The 18,788-nt window shown below is 34.2% G+C and overlaps 1 protein-coding gene across 2 annotated transcripts; it reads left to right on the top strand.

Moving 5' to 3' along the window:
• Positions 1-3,627: 3,627 nt before the first annotated feature.
• Positions 3,628-18,221, top strand: LOC122298698 (kinesin-like protein KIN-4A). 2 transcript variants are annotated; one of them, XM_043108565.1, is made up of 26 exons: positions 3,628-4,059; positions 4,855-5,001; positions 5,079-5,228; positions 6,028-6,281; positions 7,014-7,201; positions 7,288-7,412; positions 8,346-8,382; positions 9,818-9,909; positions 10,080-10,190; positions 10,556-10,669; positions 10,790-10,883; positions 11,107-11,219; positions 11,568-11,666; positions 11,750-11,863; positions 11,967-12,083; positions 12,761-12,841; positions 13,991-14,062; positions 14,622-14,715; positions 14,960-14,991; positions 15,078-15,175; positions 15,256-15,354; positions 15,501-15,722; positions 16,014-16,176; positions 16,804-16,959; positions 17,041-17,356; positions 17,773-18,221. In XM_043108565.1, exons 1-25 carry the CDS (start codon positions 3,940-3,942, stop codon positions 17,257-17,259), a joined length of 3,111 nt encoding a protein of 1,036 aa, XP_042964499.1. In that variant the 5' UTR covers positions 3,628-3,939; the 3' UTR covers positions 17,260-17,356; positions 17,773-18,221. The 2 variants fall into 2 exon arrangements, with proteins under 2 accessions (XP_042964499.1, XP_042964498.1); XM_043108564.1 differs by having other exon boundaries at positions 11,104-11,219.
• Positions 18,222-18,788: the final 567 nt, after the last annotated feature.

Below are 18,788 nucleotides of genomic sequence, written 5' to 3'. Positions count from 1 at the left end.
TCAATTTCTTCAACGATATATTTATTTCTCTTAAAAATTAGATAATTCAAATCGATTAGATATCAAGAGATTGATTAATCATTACAAGAAAATTACTTATTTCTAATCAATTATTTCCTGTAAAAATAATTATTTCCTGTCAAAATGAATATATTTTATCGCAAATATTCAATATTGTAATTACAAATAATCTGTTACAACTATCAAAAACAATTTAATTTGTATTATCAGCATACAATATGCTATCACACCACTTTGTGTACATATCATGGATCCCATGAATCCCATATGTGTATGTATAGGGATCAACATGATTATATATAAACTTGGATTTGAACCGTCACGTTTAAATTTTGAGCGGTGCTACATCCACCGAAGGATGTAGCCCAAATTCGTACCGAATGCACCAATTTTTTTTTTATTTTTTATATTTTTAAATATTTAAAAAAAAAACTCACAACATCATTTAAAAAATTTACTTAATCAGTAAGTAAAAAAAAAGCATTCGGTAGATTTTTTGACTCCCGAATTCGAGAGCTTTAGCATTTTTGTTAAAATTTTAACATAAGACTTAAAATGATTAATTGTAATTAATTCTTTACGACGTAAATGATTAGCTCGATCCATTCATAATAAGGTGTCATGCATTAATTAGGATAGTTAGCATATAATAAAAACGAAGAAGTGATTGATAGTGGCTGTTTATCTACTTGGATGCATGGATTGCTTGGGGTTTGAATCTTGATTGATCTAATTTATATTATATTAATGATATCCAACAACTCTTCCACCAGCAACACCTTTGCCCATAAAGTTTTATATATTTAGATCGTGTCACGTACGTACGTGTTCCAAGTTTATTTCTGTGGATGCAATATCTTTTTTACCATTTTTGTAAAGAAACTCTTTAATACATAATAATAATAAAATAGTAACGCTAGATATAATTTTAAGATATATAAGATTTTTTCGCTTTTTTTGAAAAAAAAAAAGATTTATTTATTAAAAAAATGATTTGATCTCAGATTTACTCATTTTTTTCAAAATGAGTACGCAAGGTCTGTGTACTCCAAAACTATAAATATTATTTCTTATAGTAACATTCATTGCAATGGTTCCCTATGACTTTGTATATTATATTTTGAAAACTAAGGGCTCGTTTCGATACTACGAATATTTTACAATATCTATAAATAGTAGTGAAATAATTTGTGAATAGTAATAAATAATTTATGAATAATAGTGAAATAATTTGATAATATATGAGAATAATCGTGTTCCTAAACAGGCATTAATAAAGTTTTGCACAATCGTTTAATCACCAAGGCTATATATACAAAAGTGTGATGGTGGAGTTTAAACTTAATGTAGGTTTCTATAAATTAAAAGTTCAAATTTATAGAGAAACAAAAAATGAAAAAATTAATATCGTCAGGCTCACAAGTGAAATATAATAAATAGTTTTAATTATCTAATGTCACATCATGAAATAATGAAAATTAGAATGATGAGCAACATTACTCTATAAGTTAAATAATATTTTTTCGATAGAGTAATTTGAAAATTATGCAAATATAACATATATTTTACTCGGTTCAACCTATGATTCATGCAAAGCACCCATATTACATAGATAAATCATAAGTTTTTAATCAATGAAATTAATAGATTTTACTTTGTTTTTGTGTAAGAAAACATTTTCTTACTTGTAAAAATCTGAAAAAGATTCTCACAATTGAGTTTGCGTTTTATGGGTGCTATTATTTAGAGAAACAAAATCATTATAATTGATCTACAATTTTTTGTGGGTGCAAAAATAAAAAAATACTTTGTGTATAAAATATGTTAAATTTTATAATTTATATTACAAAAATATAATAATTAGGAAATAAATAATTGGATAATACTTATCTCACATAAAAAAGCCACATATGGTGGCTACTAATTGATTTATATATATAATTTTTTATTTAATACTTAAGAAAATATTTTTTTGAATAATACTATACACCACCACACTATCCTCACTTGTATTTTACTATATATGATATAGCGTATTTATCATTATTTAATGATAAATGAGTATATAATAAATTATTATTTACTAGTAATAAATGTACCACATCTTATTTAATAAAATTATAGTATAGTGTATAGAATTTTTTAAAGATTAAATATTGGTGTTATATACTGGTGGACACTTTCGATGGAGAGTTTGTGTGACAATAGCATTGTCCTAAATAAATAATTATATGTAAAAAAGAAATTAAGAAACCAAATAGAAAATGACAAGTCGAGACAAAAAAAAAATAAAAAACAAAAGAAAATGATACCGTAAAAGGTCTAAAGATTCGTATAAATTTAGTCAATGAAATTTGTGGATTGGATTAAAACCAATTATATTGTTGGGTCCAGATATGATGATAAGTGTTTGTGATTAACTTTTTGTAACACCGTGCTTCAAAAGCTGAAAAAAAACAAAGAAGGAAATATATATATATTTATATATTATATATATATATATATATATATATATATATAAGAGAAATTAAAGTTATAATGTGAGTGTATAAGTACTATGTAATCATAGATACAGGATCTAGATAAAAAGATTTAATTTTTTAATAGTAAATTTTATTTTATTTTTAAATTTACATAATATTTATATATTTTTTACAATTGTATATAATATTATTATTATTATTATATATATATATATATATATATATATATATATATATATATATGAAAGCTGTATATTTGTAAAACGTGGGCCAGCCTAGTTTCTGACTGAGTGATTGTGGGGGTCCATTGGGTTATAGGCCACTAAAAGGCCATGTGATGAGAGGAAACCACCAGCTGGCTATGTCCACTGTGTTGGTCTCACTTTTTCCATTTCCTCGTATCTTTCCTTCTCTATTTTTTTTTTAAATTATATTTTATTATCAAATCATGATACAGTATATGTTAATTATATCATTTAAAATTTAAATTAATATAAAATCTTATACATTAGAGAGTAATTGGAGAGTTTTAACATATAAAATATTTGATAAATAATATTTACAATCTTATAATGTTGTATATGTTTTTTAAAAGTAGATAAATCTAAAATTTTCATAAAAATATTATTTTTTAATAATAAATTTTATTTTAAAAAAATATGTAAAATTCACTTATTTTAAAATTATATTTAATATTACTCATGATTAGGTAGGAAACATCCAAGAATAAATATGATATGGTTATGTAATTGTATGTGATGAATCTACGTCATATGTCACGCTCATCGATAATACAATGTTTTTTAGAAAATAAAGAATAATTAAGGAATAGTATCAAGAGGAAAGAGAATAAATTATAAAGAATTAGCGGCCGAGGGGCAAGATGGTAAAATAAGTAGGGAGCTTAAAGCACGGGTGAGAGCCGTTGGGGAGGGGAAAGAGGGAGGGGTAATTTGGGAAAGAGTGGCATGAAAGTTACGACAAACGGGAGCCGTCTAAGCAGGTGGGGAGTGTGAAGTGCAGTGAAGCTTAAGGAAACATGACAGTGACAGTGGTGGTTGTCGTTGCAGTTACCTCTACCACTTGAAAGTCCGCGACTGCCCCTCCCCTTCTGTTCTCTCCCTCAACTATTTCTACAATTTTCTCTCTCTAAACTTGTTGTCTGAAGAAACACTCACGCACGCGTACACACACACACACTCTCTCTCTCTCTCTCTCTCTCTCTCTCTGTTTGTCTGTCTGTCTGTTTGTTTGTTTTTCTCTGTTAGTTGCTGAATCGCTTTCCGGTCATTGGGAAAATGGGAATTGTCAGACAATGACAACGGTTTTCCTTGGATATTGAGGAATCTTTTCTGGGTTCTCTCTTGATTTCATTTCTCGTTTTGTGATCGATCCTTCTCTTTCTCTGGCTAGCTGGCTGGCTACCTAGCTAGCAATGGAAGCAGCTGGGGAAGATTGTTGTGTTAAAGTGGCGGTTCACGTCCGACCGCTCATCGCCGATGAGCGGCTCCAAGGCTGTAAAGACTGTGTCACAGTCGTGCCCGGGAAGCCCCAGGTAGACGACTCTCTCTCTCTCTCATGCACACATTCGACAAGTCAATGCTCTAATTCTGTGTGCGTGTGTGTTTTTCAATTTCAAGTGAAATGCTCAACCAATTCTCTCCCTGTTGTCTTGTCCATGAATTTAGTCATTGTACAGCGCTGTAAATACTTTGTTGTTTTCCTGCCGTTTTAGTAGAAAATTCTTGACTTCTGTATCATGGGAGATCTGGATCCATATTTGGTTGGTTACCGGCCATTGATGGCTTAATTGGTCTCTTTCTGTGACGGAAAAGTGAAGGGGGTCTTTTCCATCCAGTTGACTCCCATAGTTGTGAAGCTTTATTTTCTGATTTTGGATCGGTGTTAAGTTATTGCCTGGAATGGTCGCTATGGAGTCATTAGTTATAGATGGGAGGTATTGGATTGTCTAATTATTAGACGTGGGGATTACATAGAAAAGTTGCAGTTCGATTAAATTATCGGATTATACCCCACCCACCTACTATGTCAGTTGCGTCTGTTATGTTTTGCATTTATAATTTCCTGGCTTGGGTTAAGAACTCAACGATGTGTCAACGATTTTAAAATAAAAAAACAATATGATTTCCAATTACTTGTATATTGTATGGTGCAAAACCTATACATGACTATCTCAGGAATACGCAGCTAATGTAGACACTTTCTGTTTCTTGAGCATGCATTGACACACATATGGTAACCATGTGTTTTAAGTTCCTATACACACCTCCGAGTATTGTAGTAAATTCATATTAAGTGGTTAAATGTGGTGGTTGTAACTGTGATGCAGGTACAGATTGGCGCGCATTCCTTTACCTTTGATCGTGTCTATGGGAGCACTGCTTCTCCCTCATCTGAAATGTTTGAAGAATGTATTGCTCCACTTGTTGATGGCTTGTTCCAAGGATACAATGCTACAGTTCTCGCTTATGGTCAGGTAAAGCTTTGTTGCTCGAGCAATGCTCACTTTTCTGTTTCCTTCCCCTTGTGGTTGACGTTTCTGATCTGTTACAGACGGGTTCTGGTAAAACATATACCATGGGCACTGGCTTCAAAGATGGTTGCCCAACAGGAATAATCCCTCAAGTTATGGATGTTCTGTTCAGCAAGATTGAAACTCTAAAGCATCAAACCGAATTCCAATTGCATGTTTCCTTTATTGAGGTCTGTGGATAACTTGTTTCCATGTATGTTCTCGTTAATTTGAATGCATCAGTTTTTCCCTGTGGTACGTCCTATAGTTCTTGTAGCCGATGGATATTTATATCAAAAGATATCATGTTCCATACAAATATGAGTCATGCTGTATGTATCTGGCTTCTAGAAATAAATTATTTCATCAAGGGATTTATGCATCAGTCACATCACACATAGCAGCTAATTAGATGATTCTCCACGATGGCGGCAGATGTAGTTGTCAACATTTATGTATGTGCTTTCTAATATTCAAATTATTATAGTTATTGAGATTAGTTTTATATAACCCCCTTGCCCCTTTTTTTAATTAGTTAGGCTTGGAGGTTTCTTTCGTACTTTTTATTCACTTGTAACCAAAGTGCAACATGCTTGTACCAAGTTGCAAGATCACCATATTAGTTAAGGAAAATTATATTTGCAAGCTGGTGTGAAGTACAAACCCTCCACACTGCTAACATGGAAAATTTTGATTTGCAAGAGATGTTAATTCTAAACGCTTCTTGTAATTCTGCTATTTCATTGGAGTGGAAGGTGTGTTCTTCACACCGAATTACAAGTAAGAATGTTACTAATTGCTATGGAATAGCCTATCCTATTTCTAAGCGTATCTTCTAATCTCTGTTGATTTGGACTCTTCTGTGGATGTGTAATGTCATGGTCATAGATTGTGAAGTTTCTTCATACTAGCTAGTGTATGTGCTATGCATCTAAAGCTATTCTGCCTTCTCAAAGCAAGTGTCTGACTGAAAGATTTCAATGTGAAAAGATTCTAAAAGAAGAAGTACAAGACTTGCTGGATCCCACTGCATTGAGCAAACCAGAAACTGCAAATGGCCATGCAGGGAAAGTTCCCATTCCTGTGAAATCACCCATACAAATCCGGGAAACATCAAATGGTGTGATTACATTGGCTGGTTCTACTGAAGTCAGTGTAAGCACGCTAAAGGAAATGGCTGCATGCCTGGAACAAGGATCACTAAGCAGGGCAACTGGGAGTACAAATATGAACAACCAGTCAAGGTTAGTTATGCATTTCCTTTTCATTCTAAATTATAATGTATACAAGTATTTATGTGTTTTTCTGTGTTTTCAGTTTTCTTAACTGAAGAATATATTCTATTTGATATATTATTCTGGCATATAGAGAATGAAACTCTCTTTTCCCTTTTTTTTTAAAAATCAAATTGGATACTTGGATTGTGCATATGGTATTCTTATGATTGTGCTTCTTAATGAGGTGTATTCACATGTATACTTCCGGTGTACCCGGCTTACGCCTTCTTTATATCAATAAAATTTAATATTACTTATCAAAAAAAAATTTCTTATGATTGGTGCCACAGATGGAAAAGTTTGGATAGATCTGCGAAAGAAGCAAATTTTTGGCAAGGCTTAATCCAGGCATTTACCAGTGATGGAAAAAGCCCAGCATGAACATATTTGCCAATTGAACCTGTTACTTGGCAAATTTTGCGACATGCTAAAATGCTAAAATATGAATGACACTGCAATATATAGCTCAAGATACAAATGCTTGCTTCACTCATTAAAGAATTCGAGTTTATAATACAAATTTTGGAAGGATATCCAGATCCTTTCATCTTATGTTAGCCCTTTTGACCAGCTATCTGATGTTTTAATTCTGACTATGAGGCTGGCTTTTACTAGCATTGATTTAAAATGGGTGCTGTGTTCAATATGCAGTCTACACTATCGGATTTAGTGACATTTTTCTTTTTTTGCTTGTTATAGTCGTTCTCATGCCATCTTCACCATTACATTGGAGCAAATGCGCAAGTTCAATCCAGCTATTTCTAGTGATAGCAATCTTAGTGAAACTGAGAATGAAGAATATCTATGTGCCAAGTTGCATTTAGTGGATCTTGCTGGATCAGAGCGAGCTAAAAGAACAGGTTCTGATGGTCTGCGTTTTAAGGAAGGTAGGTGGCAAAATACATAAACTGTTGCATCTAGATGAGCTTTCTGGTCATAGAGAAATCACATGGACATTTTCATCTGCAATCAGGTGTTCACATTAACAAGGGCCTTCTTGCACTGGGTAATGTCATCAGCGCACTTGGTGATGAGAAAAAGCGCAAAGAAGGTGTTCATGTTCCTTACAGGGATAGTAAACTTACTCGGCTTTTGCAGGTTCGATATATTTCTTTGAAATCTGCGAATCTCTTCTTGTAAATTCTTGATAGTCCTGTATTATTTTGAAAGAGGGTAACAATGTGAAGAACTGTATTCAAAGGGGAAATTTCTTTCCTAAACAGATCTTATAGCAATTCCTTAGTCTGCTTTCCGTTCGATTATTATGATGATGGTGGACATGAGATTCATTTAGCATTAATGTGGAGCCATTAACTTATTCCAATTTATAACAGATTATATTTTGTAGAAAAGGTACAAAGTGAGTACCTGAGTATGAAGTGTTTTTTTATCTCAAAGGTAAGTTTAGTCTTAATATTAGCAATTATTGGCTAATATTTACACACTGTCTAGTCTTCTGGAACTTACTTGGCAGGATTTGACATTTTTATTGCGTTTATCCATGCTTATTTGCTACAAAGAACATGAGGAGGGAGTCTTATACATGTGTATACATGGCTAGTAGGCTTTCCTTTTGAAGGGTTTTACTATGTTTTTTAAGTTTAAGGTTAACTAAACTTTCGCCCCTTTAATATTAGGTGATTTATACTTTGCACCCCAAAGTATCAAAACCAACACATTATACCCCAACTTGCTCCAGCTGTCAAATAGTACCCTCTGTAAAGGTTTGATGGTCAAGATTGTGCCATGGCTCCTATTTTTTTCCATCTTAACGGTCAGATTTTGATGGCTCCTATTTGATAGTTCCTAGTAGTTTGAGGATGCAAATTGCTAGTTTTGGTACTTTGGAGTACAAAGTGTAAAACACGTGGTAGTTTGGGGGTGAAAAATGTATTTCTTAAGTTTATTCATAACTTTGCTATTTCTCTGTTTTATTTGTTTGAGCCTGAAATATATTCATTTGACATGAAACCTGATATATTTTCCTTTTAATTTCTCAATATTTTGTAATAAACTAATGCATTTGCACAGGATTCACTTGGCGGTAACAGCAGAACTGTAATGATAGGTTAGTTACTTTTGTATCATTAATTTGTTTGCTCATGAGTAGTATGTTAGATTACTTTGGCAATGGGGCTTCCAAAGCTTTATTCTTATCATAACAGTGACTCAAATGTAATTTTTTTTTTATATGTGCAACAGAAGCCATAAGAAAAATATATGTTTTCAGGAACTAATATCTTGTAAACATGATAAGAAACCTCCTTTTTTGTTTTTTTGTTTGTTGTAAAAGGGTTGAGATCTGACCATTGAGATCGTGCTACATGTCCTATTCATCATTTTTAACTGTCAAATCTTAACAGTGTACAAATTGCCAAAACTTTGGTAATGCATGGTGCCAATGATCAAATTTGGCCGTTTAGTATGCAAATAAAAAAAAAATTATAATTCAAAGGTGCAAAATGTAATTCGCCAAAAAATTTGCATATTGGTATACATATCTACACATTACACCTACTTCACTCATCTTGTTCCCAAAAGGTGTGATCTCCAAAGTCTCACAAGCATGTCCTGTTGCAAAGAAGCTAGAATGAAGACATGTGTTTCACATGTTCTCGCATTGCTCTTTTTTTTACCCGTTATTATATATATACATATATATATTGGTAACTCTATGGTCCTTTTATTAAAATTCCTCACTTATAGTGGATGAATACCGTGGTTACATTTTAAGATCCTTATTGGTATACGAAACGGATTATTCCTGAAAATATACAAAACACACAAATAATGAGCATTCTTCTGCACAGTCCACAGCTGGTAATCCTCTGACCTCCCTTGGAAGCATCTGAGAGCTTCTTGTAGTTTCCCAAGATTTTCCTTGAGCTCCATTCTTTGCAAGTTAGTCAGCAACCCGGTTTTCCTCTCTGAAAATGTTGGATATAGTTATATGGCATGACGCCAGAAGTAAAGAGATGCCAATCCAAATATCCCGCACTGTCCATGGTATCTCCTCTCCCACCAGCAGCCAGTTAACAAACAGCTGCACTCTGCTGATCCCAAGTTTCCTGCACAACTCTAGGCCATTTAAAACTGCTGAACGTTCAGCCAAGGAATTTGTTTCCTCACCATAACTGGCAGCAAAGCATGCTATGAAACACCCGACTGAGTCTCTAATGACCCCACCTCCCCCACAACTTCCCAGGTTACTCATGGCATGCAGGCAATTACACTTAAGCTCAATAATCTAGATAGCACATTCTGGCTTTTCTTTTTGGTCCAAAACATGCTTTTTCAACAAATGTTAACTGGTTTTTGGTTTTCTTAAACTTGAATAAGATACCAGAATAATAACTATTTTCTGTATGTTTTATTTTATGTGTTGCATGGTCTTATTATATCTCTCAATTTCCCTTATCTTTCTTCCCCAAGATTTTCTTTGAGTTTCTTTCTCTTAAATATGGTTGAAACTTTATCATGTTTTCCTGCCCATCCTTGTCCAGCCTGCATTAGTCCTGCTGATATCAATGCCGAAGAAACCCTTAACACTTTGAAGTATGCAAATCGTGCCCGCAACATCCAAAATAAGCCTATTGTAAGTCTTTTGGATTGACTCTTCTTTCTTTCTATCTATCTACCTCTCTTTCTTTCTTTCTTTCTTTCTTTCTTTCTTCCTCAAGTTCCTTTTCATATTTAAATGCAGACAAAATTCTTTCGACTGTGAATGTGCCATAGATATAACTTCTTTGTTTTGTCATTAAAAAGGTCAATAGAGATCCCATGTCGAATGAGATGCTAAAAATGCGACAACAACTAGAGTATTTGCAAGCTGAGCTTTGTGCCCGAATGGGAGGATCTTCTTCTGAGGAAGTACAGGTATTTCGCAACTTATATATCTCTTTGTTGGTCATTATTACAACAAATTGAGCATGTTTTACAAATACATTCTTGAAGATACTTGAGTCATTAACGGAAGTTACTTGATAAAACTAATCGTGCAGGTTGTTAAGAAAAAGAGTAATAATGCTAGATACAAGCCAAGGGCTTACAAGCTCCGTGCAAACCATTTAAGAAAAGTTAGACCCACCAAAAAAAAGTGGGTTTTTCAGATGGGTCGCACTTTTTTCAAAAGTGCTTGCACGGGCCTTTTGTCTAGCATTGCTCATTCTTTTCAATATTGTTTTGGAAATAAAGTATATTTTATTACTCAAATAAGTTATCTAATCGAACAGATTGTGTAGGTTCTAAAGGAAAGGATTGCTTGGCTTGAAGCTGCCAATGAAAATCTTTGTCGGGAACTTCATGAATACCGTAGGGGATGCCCAGTTGCAGAACAATATGAAACGGATGGTCAAGTATGTTCTAGATTCTCCTACTGATTTTGTTTGGTGACTTTAGTCTTCTACTATCACTTACCTCAAGGCTGGGTTAATATATCATCTGGATACACATGTGAACCTAAAACTGTCCACCAGGATGGTAGTACCTGCCCAGTAAAAAGTGATGGACTTAAAAGGGGCTTGCGCAGCATGGAGTCATCTGATTATCAAATGGGTGAAACAATGACAGGTATGACTCCTCTGTACTTTGAGACTTTTTCACGTTTCGTAATCAATGATATCAGCTCAAATTAAGCTTGAACTTCATCCATGGTTTGTTGTATATGGTTTGCTACCTATTTATCATCACTTCTTCTCTCACCATTCTTTTCTTTCTGTTTTCTTTTGTAACATAATTTGAGTTTGTTCAGTTAGAACCATTTTATCTAAGCTGTATTTGAAATTTTTAGTAGGGGACTCAAGGGAAATTGATGAAGAAGTGGCAAAGGAATGGGAGCACACACTTCTGCAAAATACCATGGACAAAGAGTTAAACGAGTTAAATAAACGTTTAGAACAGAAAGAGGTATGCATGGACAGCATTCAACAGCATTTGATATTCTTACTGCATGAACCTGAAAGCCAGGAAAGAATGATTCTGGTATTTAGTATAAAACTTTGCTGGAATATTATTCTAAAATGAATATAAGAAGAAAAATAGCATTCTCTGATAATGACCAGTAGTGGAAAAGTCTGAATCTGGAATGATTAGCTATGTATTGACTCGCATTCTCTTTTACAAGAGCAGATAAGGTTTATACACATAAGTATCATCTGTTTAAGATTATGTGTCCATGATGCTCAATTTAAACGTGGACATGGAATTCACATGACATGTTCTTATGGTTCACCCATGGGGTGTATGTCAATGCAGTCAGAGATGAAACTTTTTGGCGAGTCTGACACTGCAACACTCAAACAGCACTTTGGAAAGAAAATCATGGAACTAGAGGATGAGAAAAAATCAGTGCAGGTTCAATATGAATTTAAAAATTTGCATGCTTTTATTGAGGAAACAGATAATTAATCACATGTTCATCTGTTCTATTAATGCAGCAAGAGAGGGATCATTTGTTGGCTGAAGTTGAAAATCTTGCTGCTGGTTCTGATGGACAAACACAGAGGTTGCAAGATATTCATGCCCAGAAACTCAAGGCACTAGAGGCTCAGGTGAAGATCTTTTCTTTTTTCTATTTTTCTTTCTCAGATAATATTTCTTGTAGAAGGTACTTCTCACAACTAATAAATACCTTCTACAACTCATGCACACCAGATTTTGGATCTTAAGAAGAAACAGGAGAGTCAGGTTCAGCTTTTAAAGCAAAAGCAAAAAAGTGACGAAGCAGCAAAGCGATTGCAAGACGAAATTCAATTTATAAAGGCACAAAAGGTTAAATATCATTTTAGTCTTCATTATCTCTATACACTAGTCGCAGACCCGAGCAATGTGTGGGAATATATATAATTAAAAAATAATATATCTTTTAAAATAATTTTGATTTTAAATAGTTTAAATATATTTAAATATCTTAAAATATAAAAATATATATATTTTAGACTCACTTTATACCACGTACCACAAAAAATCAATGAGAAAGTTGAGGAACCCATCTTTGCTAACTCTTTTATTTTTCTTTTGCACTATTATCAAATGATGCAGTTAGTCATATCTCTATACTCTTTCTCAGGTTTATTTTTCTCTTTAAAAGAAACATGTTTTGAAAACTAAAAGACTGCCAATTTTTAATAAAATTTAGTTACTTGGTTAAATATGTTATTTTATACTTATAGTTTTATTTTTAAATTAAAATTATTGATTTAGTTAGACGTATTATCATCCATTTAATAATTTTAACTTGATTGTATGTATTATTTATTTTTCATTTAACAAGAACATAAGTGGAGGGATGATGTGGCTTTATAGGAATAGTTTTCATTTAATACCAATAAAAATGCGATAGTGGATGATGTGATTTCATGAGAGCAAGTATTTTTCTTTGCAAATTATATAGCATATAAATTCTCTAACCTATTTTCCGCTGTATGTGCTACTTTATTAACTTCTAGGTTCAATTGCAACAAAGAATAAAACAAGAGGCAGAACAATTTCGGCAGTGGAAGGCCTCTCGAGAGAAGGAGCTGCTGCAGGTACTCAACACTCTCCCTACCTTTTTCTTTTTCAAAAATGAAGGTTCTTGATATTATTGAAGAGACAAATTAGTCCACCCTCTTGGGCTCTTACCAGCAAATTCTGTTGGCTAGAGGTGTGGTCTATGTTTCTTGGTTGTTGCTTTTAAGGAAGTGAAATTGAGCTCAAATGTGATAGAATTTGCATTTTATTTGCTTTTTTATGGTAAATTTATTAAAATGCAGTAGTCTTGATTACTTGATTTAGCACACGTGGCAGATCAAAAGTGTTGTCCTCATACAACTAAGGGTTACTGGCTACTTATGGGCATAAGCTATTGACCTAAATTCAACTATTAGAACATTCATGCTCATGCAGACTTTGGTAGCCTACAATTAACTACATTCATGATGACTTATTGTTGATTATTTCAGTTAAAAGCTGTCAAAATTATGTTATAAGAGGTACACCTCATCCTTGGTGAGTAAGGTTTTGGTTCTAAGATTGGTGGCACTTGATATCAACATCAAACTTGAAACACACAATACAAACCTCCTGCTGGGGGGGACCGTGGTTCATGTGTGGGTTTGCTGATTATGGCTTTTCATCAAAGACAGTTATGACATGATGGTTATTACTGTACGCTATATATTTTCCTTACTAGACTGCAAGAACCCTTAACTCATGAGGCAACAGTAACTTCTAGGGTTCACTGTATTATTCACCACTAACTACTAGATGTTTTTGCAGCTTACACCCCAAACTACCAAGAACTGACAAAAAGTACTCCCCCTTTAATTTTTTTGACTGTTAAGATGGCAAAAAGTAAATGATGTGGCCCAATCTTGACCATTGGATTTTAACAGAGTATTTGATGGTCTATAGGAATTGAAGAGTGCAATGTGTAAAATACTTGGTAATTTAGGGGTGAAAAGGATGTTTAACTCCAAAACTTGAGGGTCATTCTATGATACGATTAAGAAAATAAGTCTGGGATAATATTGTTCAATGGGACTTTTGTTTAGTATATCTTGTCTGTAGAAACAGCTGATGAAAATCTTTTCATAGAACAATAGCCTTTGGGCCAAATGACACCATCACCCCATAAGGATTTGATTGACTATGTTATTTGTGTTATCCTTATTTCTTATGCATGTTTGCAAAATCAGTTACGGAAGGAGGGGAGGAGAAATGAGTATGAAAGGCATAAGCTTCAAGCTTTAAACCAGCGCCAGAAAATGGTGAGAATCTATCTATTACTAGCCTAAATACTTATTTAGTCATAACTCTCTGACACGTAGTACCATTTAATATCTGATATGCTACTACCATAAAATGGGCTTTTGTGGAATATGGATGTCAAGTAGTTGCAGTAGCTCCCTACTATCGGGAATCATTGCCCATATTTCCATACCTCGAAACACTTCAGATGCTGCCATCGAACAACAGATGCTTATCTCTAAAGAGTTGAGAGAGAGAGAAAGAGAGAGGGAGAGAGAGAGAAATAAAGTATTAGAAACTACAGGTATTGAAAGTTTGGGCTGCATCAATCATTGGTTAAAAGGCATGCTTTTTGATGTGTTATCTTATGACATCAGAGTCCTTTTTCTTCAAGAATTATGAGTAATGAATGCGATAAGATTGCCAAATAACAATGAAGGACAATGGAAGTTACTATTCCCAACTCCCAAGGCTTCTAACCATAACATACTTATATGTGATAAGTAAATTGCTTCTATTTATTGTTTCTAGTTTTGGCAAGTGTAGCTATTTTGTGAATGTTTCAGTTTTTCCATTCAGGTTCTTCAAAGAAAGACAGAAGAGGCTGCAGTGGCCACCAAGAGGCTAAAAGAATTACTAGAAGCTCGGAAGTCTTCTTCCCGTGACAGCACAGGTATGTCGTGTTAACTATGACTAATTATATGTTTTGTATGGAAGCCCTTTGTTTCCTCCTATTGTGTGACTCCTCTATGAAACATTAATTTGTCAAAGTTCTCTATAAATATGAAAAAGTTGAATTCACCCATCGTCAGTGTGCACTCAGTTAGAGTAGTGCGTTGTAGAAAAATGTAGGGATGTTTACATGATAGGACCTTTCCTTTCACTCTCCAAGTTTCTAATTGTCTTTCTTATTCCAGTTATTACCAATGGAAATGGGACAAACGGCCAGGTAATGATGTTTGTTTCATCTTCTTGGGATACATATTGATGGTATTCTATGATTTAAATCCATCCTAACATAAGTCTCATCTATAGAGCAACGAGAAAGCCTTGCAACGTTGGCTTGATCATGAGCTGGAAGTCATGGTGAATGTGCAGGAAGTTCGTAATGAATATGAGAAGCAAAGTCAAGTGTATGTGCTATATATTTTCATCTTATAATATTGCTGATGTGTAGTAATAGTCTACTTATTAGTTTTGCTGCAATCTCCAGGCGAGCAGCACTGGCAGAAGAGTTAGCCATCCTGAAGCAAGTGGATGAATTTGCTTCAAAAGGCCTTAGTCCTCCAAGAGGAAAGAATGGAATTGCTAGGTAAATTTTGATCATAATCCTGAATTTTCTTTTCTGCAGCCTATGATTTATCAAATAAGATTACATGAATCCGGTAGAACAGAGAATGCTTCATCCCCCTTCCCCCCCTCTCTAGGGTTTTTTACTCCTTTACCTTTCTTGTTCAGAGCATCCTCCATGTCACCAAATGCAAGAATGGCCAGAATATCTTCACTAGAGAGCATGCTCAGTATTGCCTCCAATTCACTTGTAGCTATGGCCTCACAACTTTCAGAGGCAGAAGAGCGGGAGCGTGCCTTCACTAACCGTGGGCGTTGGAACCAGTTGCGCTCCATGGGAGATGCAAAGAATTTGCTTCAGTATATGTTCAATTCTCTTGCAGATGCCAGGTGCTTCCTTTGAGCTGACAACCATCTAATAACTTCACTTTTAACACTGTAAAGTTGGCCAACTTGATTGATCCAATTAATCCAATTAGCTTATCATTAATATATTTATTGTAATTTCATAATGAATGAATCAGCAACATGGGTAATTCTTTTTTTTTTTTTTTTGGTAAGAAGATATTTTATTGATATAAAGATAGGCATAACATGGGTAATTCTTTTTTAATAATGGGGGTTATGGTAATTTGTTTTCCTTATCAAAATTTCAAGATTTAGTTCCCATGTTTTTTACAGGTGTCAACAATGGGAGAAGGATGTGGAAATCAAGGAAATGAAAGAGCAACTTAAAGAACTAGTGGGACTATTGCGACAAAGTGAGATACGTAGAAAGGATGTTGAAAAGGAATTAAAATCAAGAGAGCAAGCAGTTGCAACTGCATTGGCTACACCTGCTTCGGTAAGATTATATATTGCATTTGAAATTCCTCCGTGCACAAGCTCTACTAGTTTATAGCCTAATTATGGCTTAAAACTCAAGTTATGCGGCTGACTTTAGATTACTACCATAACTAGAGTATTGAATTTGAATATTGATCCCTGTAAAAAAATCATTAAAAGAAGAATCCTGTCAAAATACATTATAAATTGAACAAGTATTCTTGAAGGAGTTTGCTCAAGTGACTTTATGCAATCTTTGGAGTTAAAAAGTAACTCACTAGTAAAGTATTAGAGTAATAAATAATTAGAAAAGAGTAATGCTAGATACAGTCGTGAATTGTGCAAGCACCATGCACTCCTTTTAAAAATGAGTGGGGTCCACCATTAAAAAATTAATTTTTTCATGTGAATCATAGATTTACTCACTTTTTTCTAAATGAGTGTGTGGCGCTTGCGTGCTCTGACTGCAAATATCATTTCTCATTAGAAAAACACATAGGATATTGGTGCCCTTTCTACAGGTTTATAAAGCTGTTGTTGGTGCTGTCATGGTTTCCTTAATATATTATTCAAGATTTGAAATTTAGTTTTTTTAGTGTTATTCCTATTATTATTTTTTAAAATTCTTCAGGATAATCTTGAACAGGTGAATGCACAGAATTCATTGAAACACTTTGCAGATGAAATGGGTGGTCCCTTGTCTCCAATGTCTGTGCCGGCACAAAAACAGCTCAAATATACACCAGGCATTGCTAATGGCTTGGTCAGAGAATCAGCAGCATTTATAGATCAGTCAAGAAAGGTTAATGCTCTGATCCTTTAATTGAGGAATTGCTATCTTGTTTCCTGTTTGGCTAAGAAAGATGGATTGGTTTTAATGCAGATGGTACCAATTGGGCAGTTATCAATGAAAAAATTGGCAGTCATGGGACAGGCTGGGAAGCTCTGGAGGTGGAAGAGAAGCCATCACCAATGGCTTGTACAATTTAAGTGGAAGTGGCAGAAGCCATGGAGACTTTCAGAATGGATCAGGCACAGCGATGAAACAATTATGAGGGCAAGACCACGACCACGTCCACAGTCTCTGCCACGTATGACGTAATCCTCTAAGGTCACCAGCTTATGGTTGCCAATATTCATCTTTGACCTATAACTATGACCCAATACATACCACGGGGAGCGAATAAAAATATGTGCAGGTAATCTTTTTCTGACAAGCTCATATTTGAGAACTACTTACAAGTCTATATTTGTATTATTTCCCTTTCCTTTTAATTTTCTGTTCCTTGGATGGCTGGAAAAAGGGAGGGTTTGATTTGTATGAAATACACCACTTGATTGGCAGTAGTTATGCAGAAAACCCTCCACTTATATTGGAAATTGCCAATAACATTTTCCTTCCGAGTCTATAAAAAGTAGTCCTAGCTGTCAAGTACTTGCAACAAAACAGTCAGCCGAAACTCCAATATGCTGCTGAGATATTATATGTGGGTTTCCAAATTAACTCCTTGACATCCAACCGTCAATATTTTTGTGCCTAGGTCAAATAACAAAACAGGTTGAAAGATCTTGCTACGCATCAGTGAAGATTTACCTCATTATTTTCTGTGTGCAGTGTGCAGTAAGTGGTTGTGGGAGGATATCTGCTTGTAGCAGTCTTGGATGAGATGATTTTGAAGAAGCTTGTTTGTAATCTTGAATTCTTTTAGCGGTGGTTGCTGCATTTGGAGCATCTTGTAAAGCAGTGTTCGATGCTGCCAATGATTCTGAGATAAACAAAAAGGAGACTGAAAGCTGTGATGGTGCAAATGGTGATGCGTTCATAAAAGAGTATGTCTGGAAGTGGAGCCAATGTTTTGGTATATCTTCTCTCCATTATGATACTTAGGGGAAGAAATTCTTTAGTCTAGTCATATAATTGTGTATAAAGGGTTTTTTTGTACCTTTTCTTTCTCTTCTAATTGTGATCTGACTAGCTAATATGTATTAGTGCTTTAACTGTTTACTGTGTGTAATAAGAACGATATGATATGGTGAAATGAATTGAACATGTAGTCACTCTGCTATGCTATGTCACAACAAAAGAAATTCTTTAAAATGTATATTTTCCCTGTTCTTGGTTTGTGTAGAGGCTACAGTCAAAGCAAAAGGGAAACTGTCCGGAACGAAATTTATTATGCTTCTTTTATGTTTCTAAGTATGCTTTTGTAGGCAAGAGCTGATGGTATATAGCCCGGTTTTTCAAATGAAAAATCTGGGTTTGAACCCCTCACCACCGGGGCCCCCAAAAAAAAATAAAAAATAAAAAGGTATGCTTTTGTGATTTATTTAATTCAAAGCTTGAAAAATTTTGATGGGTATCACTTCTTTTAAGGTTTAAGGTTCAACACTTCATGGGTGCAAACAATCTTTTGGGGCCACACTCCTTGAAAAGTAAGCGATTTAATCAGTTTCATGTAGAGAAATTTCTGAGGATACGGTACACAGGACCAAGATTTACTCTGCAGGAGTAGGTCCAAAGGATTCCATTCAGCCGATTCAATTTGAATTCATCATATACCCATCTGATTTCAACTAAATTTAAACCAATTCATGTCATTTTTTTTTTAAAATGCTTTAATTGCATTCTAT

Source organism: Carya illinoinensis, chromosome 16, assembly GCF_018687715.1.
Source record: "Carya illinoinensis cultivar Pawnee chromosome 16, C.illinoinensisPawnee_v1, whole genome shotgun sequence".
Classification (NCBI taxonomy): Eukaryota; Viridiplantae; Streptophyta; class Magnoliopsida; order Fagales; family Juglandaceae; genus Carya; species Carya illinoinensis.
This window is presented reverse-complemented; position numbering and strand designations above follow the sequence as displayed.

Bases quoted from the DNA above. Each gene is read 5' to 3' on its own strand.
- LOC122298698 (XM_043108564.1), top strand. From the start codon at position 3,940: ATGGAAGCAGCTGGGGAAGATTGTTGTGTTAAAGTGGCGGTTCACGTC. The intron at 11,667-11,749 runs GTTCAATATGAA...CTATTAATGCAG, and splicing joins ATGAGAAAAAATCAGTGCAG to CAAGAGAGGGATCATTTGTT. The intron at 14,716-14,959 runs GTATGTCGTGTT...TTCTTATTCCAG, and splicing joins TTCTTCCCGTGACAGCACAG to TTATTACCAATGGAAATGGG.